Here is a 10,549-nt window from a genome sequence, read left to right as displayed (position 1 = left end):
GAGGGAAATGGCAAATTCTGAAACGACCAAGCCGTGCCCACGGGTAGGCACGATGCCATTACTAGCAACACCAGACTGAAATAGGAGCAGGGATTGGCCGGCGCGGATGACGCCGCTTACCCCCAACAAGGGCTGATAAGCTTTACTGCATGCGATCTTGGACCATACAATCTGACGTAATATGGATCCAGCAAACCGGTGGTCACATAGTACACTAGGGAAGAAGCAGATTAAATGGCAATCTAGGCACACAAGTAGCCGGTGGCCTGCCCGTAGGGGCTTGCTTTACTTGTCAGTTGTGACCATGAAAATGGACCAGCATGAACAGTACATTGGAGAAGAGATCAATTAGATACAGTTTTAGCACATGTCATTCAGGTAAAAATTAGGGTACAATCAAAAAGATTCCAATGCTTTACGCATAGCTAGCTGTTGTTGTCTCCTGAGCTCCTGGGGCTTGCAACCAGAGTAGTGCCTCCATGCTTCGTCCGAGCTCTACGATTTCTGAAGTTCACACCAAAGGAAGGGTTAGATGTATAAGCAGATGGAGAAAATGTTGTACTGTACAACAGATTAATAGACATGGAGCCATACTCACTTGAATTGGAAGGTAGAGCTTGAACTCCGGAGGCAGCTCCTCCTCCGAGTAGAGGCGGTCGGAGAAGTATACTCTGCGGAGCCGGCAGTTTGCGTGGACCTGCACTCGCAGTGTCTCAACGTAGTTTGTGCCGTAGGCTCTCTTCGTCAGGTCGGCGAGGTTCAACTGAATGTTGTTCCAGCCATCATCGAGCTTCAACGGCATTGTGCAGATATATGGCTTTACCCTCGTGACAGACTGGAGAAAGGGTGTGTGAAACTACAAGTTAGAATGAAGTGGATGCGCAAACAAAAGTGCAGGCACACCAATCTGTGCATTTAAAAGTTTTAAGAAACAGCACAAGAAAAGCATGCAGGGTAGACTTAAAAGTACACTGGAAAAGAAATCACATCAAACACTGCATGAGTATATATAGTAGTACATGCATGAAAGGGGGCAAACCATCACAATGTGCATTTTTCACAACCATACAAGAATGTGCGAAACTGCATATGATTGCACAACAGATGTCCATCTGTGAGGAACAAGCATACAGATTAGAAGGGTTGGCAGTGGTAGTGTTTTGTGACTGCTATGAGCAACCTGTAGTTTCGTCTGCTATTGTCTACTGTTGATCTGCGAAAGAAAAATGGTAACTCCGCATGCTCACTTTTAAAACCCTTGCTCCGGATATAGCTCCCCAGAATAGATGGCCTCATTTGTTCTCTTTTCTTCTCAATGAACATATCTTGGTCCAGCAAATGGTAAGCAATTTTTCATCTGCCACTTTCGGAAGAGGCTTTTCAGGAACTACAGGAGCTACATATTGTGACACAAGATATTGAGCTGGTTGCAGCTAAAGGTGTATGGCTGTATGAATGGGGCAATTCTTATCTGGTTTCAAAGGCATATAAAGCATTCCAGGGACCAGCGCATCCAGCTCCTTCTTTTAAATGGTTGTGGGATTCTTGCTGTCAGAAAAGCACTGTTGGTATTTGCTGCACAATAGACTAAACACAAGGGCTGTGTTGCAGAAAAAACAACTTCTATTTGCCGGACTACAGTTGCATTATGTGTGGGAACTTAACTACAGAAACCAGGGATCACCTATTCTTTCATTGCACCTTTGCTTCTTGGTGTTGGTCCCATCTACTGCCAGACTGGGTTATCCCAGATGCAGATATTCATTTGGTTCTGCAATCCTTCAAGAATGCTTCCAGGCAACCTTTTTTTACGGAGGTTTTCATTTTGGCTAACTGGGGAAGCCAGCTCACTAGGAATGATCATATTTTCAGAGGTATCAAAGAAAATTTATATAGATGCAAGAGGAAGTTCAAGGAAGAATTAGACTGGGTTATACTCAGAGCTAAAAACAAAGGCTTGTTGATTTCAAGAACTGGGTTCATAATTATAGCTGATCACATGTAACTTTGCAATTAGTAGATAGCTTTCTTCTTTCTTTCACGCACGATGTCTTATTTTTTCAAAAATCAATAAAATCACAGCAGAGGCCTGCGGTTTCCTCAAAAAAAAGAAAAAACACTCGCTCCGCCACTGGCTGCCATAAACGGCAGGACTTCGGAAATTTAGTGAAAGAAGCTACATTCGGAAATGCATCTGCCGGCCTCATCACGGTACAAGTCGTGTAATATAATTTTAAAAATGGAAAAAATGTCCGACCAGATGGGTGCCCGAACGAGTCGGGTAAGCTGATGGGTTCAGGCAGGGTCTTATTCATGACCCATGGGTAGGGTCACGGGCAGATGAAGGACCCGATAAGGGCTTCAGGCATGGATTAGGTAAAGGTCAACTCATGCTCCACTCCCTCAAGCACAGTGGCAGAGCCATGATTTTAAAAATGGGTGTGCGAGTTAGTTTTTTTTTTTTTGGCAGCACAACAATGTGAGACACGAAAGTTCACAATAACAGCAAGGAAACTACAGGTTATGCATAGCAGTGACAACGAACTACAGCTGACAAGTCTTCTAGTGAACCAATGCAAATTGTTGCTTAAATTCGACTGAATTCTACGGATCAATCACAATTGGAGAAATTCAGAAATAGAGAACCAATAAAAATTTAACAGTGATAATATGAAGTTATCAACTAGAAGAACAGGATGAGAGGCTCAGTGTAGTAATAGATAAGATATAAACACCTGGTATAATTTACTTATACGGAAACACAAACTCAATGGAACCAGGGGGCTTTGCCCCTTTTTGTCTAAAAAAAAAGAAACACATATAATAACAGCTCTTACACACCTGAAAGTTTGATGCTCGAAATCGACGGCGGACATTCTTGTCATCCAAGACATGGACCTCAAATGTGAAGTATTTCTTAAGATTCTTCACAACGAGGGCAAGAAATGGAAGCTTAATTCCAAGAGTGGCAGCAGGGTCAGCTGGGCAAGTGATGAACGTTGATTGCACATTTGTTCCAATAATTTCAAGAACGTTAGACTGGATATCTTCATCCTGGGGTCTTTTAATGTGCCCATCAACAACTGCATGACAGAAAGGTATTAAGCAACAGAATATGTCATTTTTCATCAAGATGGAAACAATCAAATAAGCACATTTGGTATAATGCTACAACACATAAAAACAACAGACGTATTTAATTTCGAGCATGACAAGCTAAGCTACATCCTGATACACATGAACTGACCGTCTGACCCAGAGTCCTCGGAAGTAAGATGGAAATGAGCAGATCAGCACAATTGACAAACTGGCATGTAGATCACAATGTTACGATAACATGTAATTCATTCCCAGCAGCACAAACTAAGTTACAGCATAAAGCACATACTGACAGAAAATCGTCAAAAGTAAGTCTATTGCCTTTCACTGCTTGCCATGAATTATAGTTAGGGTATCAAATAGCTACTCCGAGGTCAAATTGCTGTGCTCCCTCCAATCCATATTAAGTGACCCTGATTAAGTACAAAGTACAAAGTTCTCCTAAATCAGCGACACTTAATATGGATCGGAGGGAGTAGTAAAAATAGGCTCAGGTCTCAGAAAGGTACTAAGCATGAAGAGAAGCAGAACATTCCACCCCAAACAAGGTGTTCATCAAGGGCTATTACATAAACTCAATCAGCGACTCCAAAATCTTGCACTGTTAAGCCTCAACATAGTCAACATGCGATAGATAGCTTTTACTACACCAGACCATATACGATGCTTAACTCATGCTAACATAAAGAAACACGTAAGTAGCAACTTGCTGATCTGCCTTTGCTATAACAGAAGCATATAACGATATAAGCTGACGTGAAAGATTAAAAAAGTATTTACAGCATAGGAATTGTAGAAACTAAACTCTAGAGAATACCAAGCATGACTGACTCACCTTCCTTGTCCCATATCTGCAATGGCTTGGTCCTGGCCAAACAACAAAGGAAAAAAACATGAGGCATGAGGTATCCAAACTAGGAATAGAAAGCTTTAGAACAATTAAACCAACAGAAGGCCACCACAGTACATACCCGAGGCTGTACAGAATAGACAGAAACCCTGACTGGAATGTATTCTTGAACATTTTTCGCCAATCTTGTAAGACCAACTAAACTGCAAAACATTTTAGAAAGAAAAAAAAGATGAGACAACCTTTCATGGCTGTATCAGTTATGGGGCAAGATGCATTAAACACTGACAGACATCACAACGGTTCTACAACAGTTCCATAAACCATTTCATTCTGTTGATCACAGGCCATTCATCAGTTTGTTAAGTTAACCTTTGGAAGCTAACTTACTGCACCGTACATAGCATATTTTTCCAATTACCCAATATAATCAAAGATTTCTCCAGAATTTCCTATGAAGCAGTCAGGAAAAGAGCCCCCAGATATGCACTAGTCAACGGTTCTCGCTAGAAAAGAGCCCCCAGATATGCAGTAGAGCGGGTGTGTTTTAATTGGACCCCAACTTTTGGAAAATAAAACACTATAGGCAAGATAAGTCCAGTTTTCATTGGAGGATTAGTGGAGTTACCTATCACAGGCCGATCCCATCTTGGACCTCCTACTCTCTAATCCCCAACTTCCTAGAAATTTCATCTCGGACACCTAAGTTTAGGGGGGAACCGCTGCTCTTCCGACCGTGCTCCTCTCTACTAGCTTCCGGGCGCCGCCGCCGGAGCGGATGCGCGCGCGGGGGCGGGCGAACGGGAGAGGGGAGGGAGGCGAACGACTCCTGGAACAATCCACCCAAAACATAGCTAAAAGCCTTACCAAAGAAGGAAGAGATCGTCGGGGGCGCCGCAGTCCAGTCCAATCGAGTGAAGGATGAGGGCGGCGGCGGCCACGGGGAGCCGGAGTAGAGTTCTCGGTGGCGTGTGCTTGGGTGCGGCGGGCGGTGGCGACGGGGAGGAGGGTACGAGCAGACGAGCCGGTGAGCCGCCGGGACACGGGAGGGGTCTTTTTTTTCGGACAAAACGGAAGGGCCACCGATGGTTTAGTAAGGTACGATGGGCCGTACAGGCCTAGCTGTGTTCTTTGGGACGTGATTTGGTGTTTAAAAAAAAGCCTAGAATTGTCAACAACAAAAAACTCAGCTAGTTTTTTTTTTCTTTTTTGAGAATTGCAGGTAGGGACCTAAACATAGTTGTGTCCACTTTTTCTATGTCTTGTTTCAAGCTAATGGGGGCTAAGCATATTAATTCACTTCTTCGCAATTTTTGATGGGACAACAAAGAAGAGAAACGCAAAACCTATTGAATATCGTGGGAGACTGACTCAACCTACACCTGGGCAAAGTTCGGGCCGGGCCGGGTTTCGGGCCGGGCTTAAAAAAGCCCGCGGGTAAAAAGTCAGGCCCGAGCCCAGCCCGGCCCGACCGTCGGGCCTGTAATTCAAGCCCGAACCCGGCCCGAACGAGCAAAAAGCCCGGCCCGACTAGGCTAAAATGCACGAAAATGAAGGCCCGAGCCCGGCCCGGCCCGACGTTCGGGCTCAGATTTCAGGCCCGAGCCCGGCCCGAGGTGCAAGCCCGACCCGGCCCGGCTCGGGATTTCGGGCCGTCCGGGCCGGGCTGCCCATGCCCAGATGTAACTCAACCTGAATATGCAGGTGGTGTGAATTTCAGAGATATCTAGTTGTACAATCTAGCACTGCTAGCACGCAGACATGGCGTATACTTCAGGAGCCGATGTCGCTGCAAGAGTTCTCAAGGATATATATTTCCCAGAAAGCAACATTCTTAAGGCGTGACTAGGCTCCCATCCCTCTCATATATGGAGGTCCATCTTAGAAGGGTTTTTTTTTTTTTTTTGAACAGCAAGAGATTTTATTCATATTAAATGCATTTTACAGAGAGAAGCGTGTAAGGATACACGCTAGATACATTAAGAATGTCTCTGCTCAGACATTGTCCTACTCCTGAAGATAAACAACGTATAGCTACAGTAGTGGACTGAATCTTCAGAGCTAGTCTAGCTTGATGATGAGCTTTCACATTCCTGCTTCTATGGATGTGTGATATCCTGCTGTGTTGGAAGGAAGGGCAAGACTGGATTTGTGCTAGCAACAGCCTGACCTCCCAATGACCTGGAGCAAGAAATATATCTGTAGCTGATGCCGCTGAAGCAAGTACAGAACTATCAGTGTAGAAATATGGATCCTTGATGTGCATCAAATCTGCCAATATGGCAGCAAGGTGCAAGCCATACGCCTCAGCCTGTAGTGGAGAAGATGCCAAAGGGGCCAGAGCCGAAACGTGCAATTGTTGGCAGTGTTGGTTGCCTTGCAATTGAATGACTACTCCAATGCCTGTTTTTCCCGTTGCTCGATGCGATTCAACCCTCCAAGCTGCATCCGAGAATATAACGTTTCCTGCAAAAAGATCAGAGTTGTGCTGCTCTAGATTTGGAGGAGATATTTGCAGTTGATTGTCAACCATCAATAGCTTTTGCCGTTCTTCGGTGGATGTTGCTTCAAGCTTGGCACCCTGAATAATTGCATTGGCTACTGCATACACTTGGGGAGGTCTGCAATTCTTCCTGTCAAACAACACATCGTTTCTGGCTTTCCAAAGACACCAGAGATAAGTATATAAATTGGAAAGATTAATATGCGGGTGTCCAGAAGAAAGTAGAGATTGAATCATGCCAGGAATAGAGGGTTGAGCTGCAGCCAAATGTTCAGTTTTAATGTACCATGGATGAGAAAACCAAGCTGCCTTAGAGAAGGGGCAAAGAAATAGTAAATGCATTTCATCTTCAATAGCCCCACATCTTGAACAATTTTCTTTAATGTGTTTAGAGAGTCTGCTAGCTCTCTTACCTGTGGGTAATGCTTTTCGAAGAAGCCTCCATGCAAATGTCTGCACTCGTGGTGCCATCAGCTTATCCTTCCAAACCTGATTGAGAAGGTCCATGATCTGCTGGGGAACAATCTTGGGGCGATGCCTTGCAGGAAGGTGGAGATTATTAAAACAATGTTTTTAAGCACTTTTTGAAGAGTGGTTGCCTGCAGGGGTTAGTTTCCATACCAAAGTGTCTTGACCAGCAGAGTTAATGATCGGTGTTCGAATGATAGCATTAGCAGTTTCAGAATTGAATAGAGAGCTAATCAAATCAATATTCCAGGCTTTGCGATTTGGCATCCATAGATCTTTAACTACAGCAGGATAATTGAAAGGATGTTGTTGTATTATGAGATGATCATAAATATTTTCCCAACCTGTAAACCAAGGAGAGCTCCAAACAGAGCTACTGCCATCGACAATTTGACAAATAGATGCTGAGATTAGGAGAGGCTTTACCTTGAGTATGGCAGCCCAAAAGGCTGACTTCGGCTTGTTCGACTTAGCTCTCCATATAGATGTATCGTGATGATATTTCGCCTTCAGGATCTGCGCCAGCTGGGAGTGGGGCTCCTTTGCCAATCTCCATGCCGCCGAGAGGATGAGACCCTGATTGATAGCCTGCAAGTTTCGTACACCAAGTCCTCCGATTTTCTTGTCAATGCAAATGTCAGCCCATGCACGAAGACATAAGCTCTTTGTAGTTTGATCATCTCTAACGCCCACCCACCAGAAATGTCTAATGATTGCAGTGAGTTTTGTAAGGAATTTTTTTGAAAAAAGAATGTTTGACATGTAGTACACAGGAATAGAGGAGAACACTGATTTTATAAGAGTTAATCTAGCAGCATGAGAGAGCCTGTTAGCTTTGTAAGCACTAAGCTTAGACCTGAATTTATCATAAATAAAAGCATAAGCTGCAGATCTATCTTTTGCTGGTAAAAGAAGAGGATGGCCTAGGTGCACAAAGTGATTATCGATGTCAGGAACCGGAAAGACTTGCTTAATGTTCTGTCTTGTCTGCATGTCAACATTTTTGCTAAACAAAATGCCAGATTTGTTCCAGTTTGGTATTTGCCCTGAGTGACGGCAAAACTGATTTAATATGCTAAAAATATTGGCAGCCTCTTGCATATTAGCTTTGCCACAAAGAAGCAAGTCATCTGCAAACATTAAAGAATGAATCTGAGGGCAATTTGGTCCTAGAGAAATACCTGTCAAATGGTTGGCTTGAAGAGCATCTTGCAATGCCAGCGATAGCTCGTTAACTGCAAGGACAAAAAGGCATGGTGATAGGGGACACCCCTGTCTTATCCCCCTGCTACTCTTGAAACTTCCAAAGGACTGGCCATTTATCATAACTGAAAAAGTTGGAGTAGAGATGCAGGCATCGACAAGTTTTATGAAGTGGCCATCAATACCTTTACGTGCTAGGGCGTTATCTATGAAGTTCCACTCTAGTCGATCGAAAGCTTTTGCTAGATCAATTTTTATCATAAAATCATGGCTATCCCAAGAAGTAAGAGAGAAAGAGTGGGCAATTTCTTGAGCAACAACAATATTATTACTAATGCGTCTACCTTGAATGAAAGCTTGTTGAGATGGATGGACATATTCAGGCAAGTGTTGCTTCAATCTATTCGCTAGGGACTTTGCAATGATTTTGTAAATAACGTTACACAAGCTTATTGGCCTAAAGTCAGAAGGCAGATGACACACTAGCTTCTTAGGAATGAGCGCAATTTGAGTATCATTAAGGTGAGGTGGCATGATACCTGTTGTGTAGAAACTCCTCACCAGATTAGTAACATCATCTCCTATCCAACTCCATGCCGAAATATAGAAGGCGACGTTGAAACCATCTGGTCCCGGAGAGGCATTCCTCTTCATTGATTTTAGAATTTCCCATACCTCCTGTTTGTCCGGGACAGAATTGGTGAAATCTTGTGTCTGTGGTGGCTCATTAGTATCCAAGTTGGTCCTGCCATTGTTAGTGGAGGAGGAGCAGAAAATATGTCGAAAGTAGTTAACAAATTCCTTCGCAATATCTTCAGGATCAAACAGATTGTTTCCAAGGCTATCATTAATAGAAATGATGCGATTACGCCTTCTACGTTTGAGAACAGCATTATGGAAAAAGGATGTGTTTCTATCACCATGAGTAGCCCAGTGTTTCTTAGCCCGCTGACGATAAAATTCAGTAAGTTTGGTCAAGTTTTGCTCATACTGAGAGATCAGGTTTACCTCTAAAGAATGGTCTTGAAGGGGAACCGGCTGCATTTGGATCTTGTTGATCTGGTCCTGTACCTCATCTAGCTGTTGTTGAATTGGTTTTTTCTTTTTGCACCATTTTTTGAGGGTTCCTGCAAGGTTAGTAGTTCTAGCATGGAAAGGTTTATGAGCAGAAGAAACCCAAGCTGATTTGGCAGTGTGTTGGTAATCATCCTCCATTGACCACCAGTTTTCAAATTTAAAGCTAAGTTTCGGACGTCGGAATTGAGATTCTGTAGAGACAAGGATGGGAGCATGATCACTAAGCATGATAGGTAAATTAAAAACGTTAGTATTAGGGAACACACCACACCATTCAGCATTAACAAGGCATCTGTCAAGTCTTTCGAACACGGGGTTAGACGAAAAGCGTTTGTTAGTCCACGTGTAAGCAGGACCACTGTAACCTAGATCGAATAAACCGCATTGCTTAACATAGTCATTAAAAGCATGCATACGATACTTATTTACATTCACAGAGGTGGTGTCTAGACCGCACATGATGTTGTTAAGATCACCAAAACAAACTACCGGCTTTCCAAGATTATCAAACACAAAATTAGAAACAAGATCCCAGATTATACTAGTGTCACGGTGATGGGGATCTCCATATACACAAGCCAGAGCAAACTCTATATTAGTAGGTATATGTACAACTACAGCTAAGATGACATAATGGTTGGAGAATTTCACCGAAACTTGAACTTCATCAGACCAAAGCATCCAAAGCCCACCCGAGGAACCATTAGATGGAACAACAACACTTCCAGCAGCACTAAAACGAGAATTAAGTTGAGAAGCCTTATACCTAGATGTTTTTGTTTCAGAGATAAAAGTCACCTGCGCTCCAGTGGATGCCATCAGTCTAGCAAGGTATTCCATTTTTGTGGAGCTGTTGAGATCTCGACCCTTGCCTTGGCAGTTCCAACCGATAAACTTCATGTCGCCGGTGACAATATAGGCCTTGGTGCAACTGTGCAAGAGACAACCGTGCTGCGGCTAGCACCAGCTCCTGATATAGGTTGATATTGAATCGCCGGGCAATCCACAGTTAGTACAACCTACTGGCTGCAGCCTGGGAGGGAGCTCCCGAAAGAGAAACCACTTCGACCTACTTCTACAGCACTGGAAAGATTCCGAATCGAGGAGAAGAACTAGACTATTATCCACTCAAAGGGAGAAAAGGGAAAACGGATTGGGGAGGTTGTGGTGCGCTACAGATTGGTTTGATAAGAAAGATATGAAATGGAAAGGAAAATGGTGCTTTCGAGCAGAATTGGATTCTGAGGAACGAGAGGCTCCGCCTTATTGCTCCACGCAAGGTAGGTGGTGCCCCTGTCCGAGTTGCAGATTACATCGATCCTCCTCGAAATAGGTTTTCGCCCCGCTAT

The 10,549-nt window shown here is 43.7% G+C and overlaps 1 protein-coding gene across 2 annotated transcripts; it reads right to left on the bottom strand.

Moving 5' to 3' along the window:
• Positions 1 to 230: 230 nt before the first annotated feature.
• On the bottom strand, positions 231 to 5,020 carry LOC127302370 (uncharacterized). 2 transcript variants are annotated; one of them, XM_051332812.2, is made up of 6 exons: positions 4,817 to 5,020; positions 4,071 to 4,152; positions 3,935 to 3,966; positions 2,842 to 3,083; positions 599 to 835; positions 231 to 504 (listed from the first exon to the last, which is right to left on the bottom strand). In XM_051332812.2, the coding sequence occupies exons 2-6, from the start codon at positions 4,121 to 4,123 to the stop codon at positions 496 to 498; spliced, it is 573 nt and encodes a 190-aa protein (XP_051188772.1). In that variant the 5' UTR covers positions 4,124 to 4,152; positions 4,817 to 5,020; the 3' UTR covers positions 231 to 495. The 2 variants fall into 2 exon arrangements, with proteins under 2 accessions (XP_051188772.1, XP_051188773.1); XM_051332813.2 differs by lacking the exon at positions 4,817 to 5,020 and adding an exon at positions 4,578 to 4,766.
• Between the last annotated feature and the right edge of the window lie 5,529 nt (positions 5,021 to 10,549).

The sequence above is a fragment of the Lolium perenne genome, chromosome 5 (assembly GCF_019359855.2).
Source record: "Lolium perenne isolate Kyuss_39 chromosome 5, Kyuss_2.0, whole genome shotgun sequence".
NCBI classification, from domain to species: Eukaryota; Viridiplantae; Streptophyta; class Magnoliopsida; order Poales; family Poaceae; genus Lolium; species Lolium perenne.
Note: the sequence above shows the minus strand (reverse complement) of the source record. Positions and strands in the feature narration are given on the sequence as shown.

What these genes read in the sequence shown, in the direction of transcription:
- LOC127302370 (XM_051332812.2), bottom strand. Translation starts at nt 4,123, where the DNA reads ATGTTCAAGAATACATTCCAGTCAGGGTTTCTGTCTATTCTGTACAGC. An exon ending in TCTATTCTGTACAGCCTCGG is followed by an intron (nt 3,967 to 4,070) that starts GTATGTACTGTG and finishes TTGTTTGGCCAG; the next exon opens with GACCAAGCCATTGCAGATAT. An exon ending in GCAGATATGGGACAAGGAAG is followed by an intron (nt 3,084 to 3,934) that starts GTGAGTCAGTCA and finishes TCTGTCATGCAG; the next exon opens with TTGTTGATGGGCACATTAAA.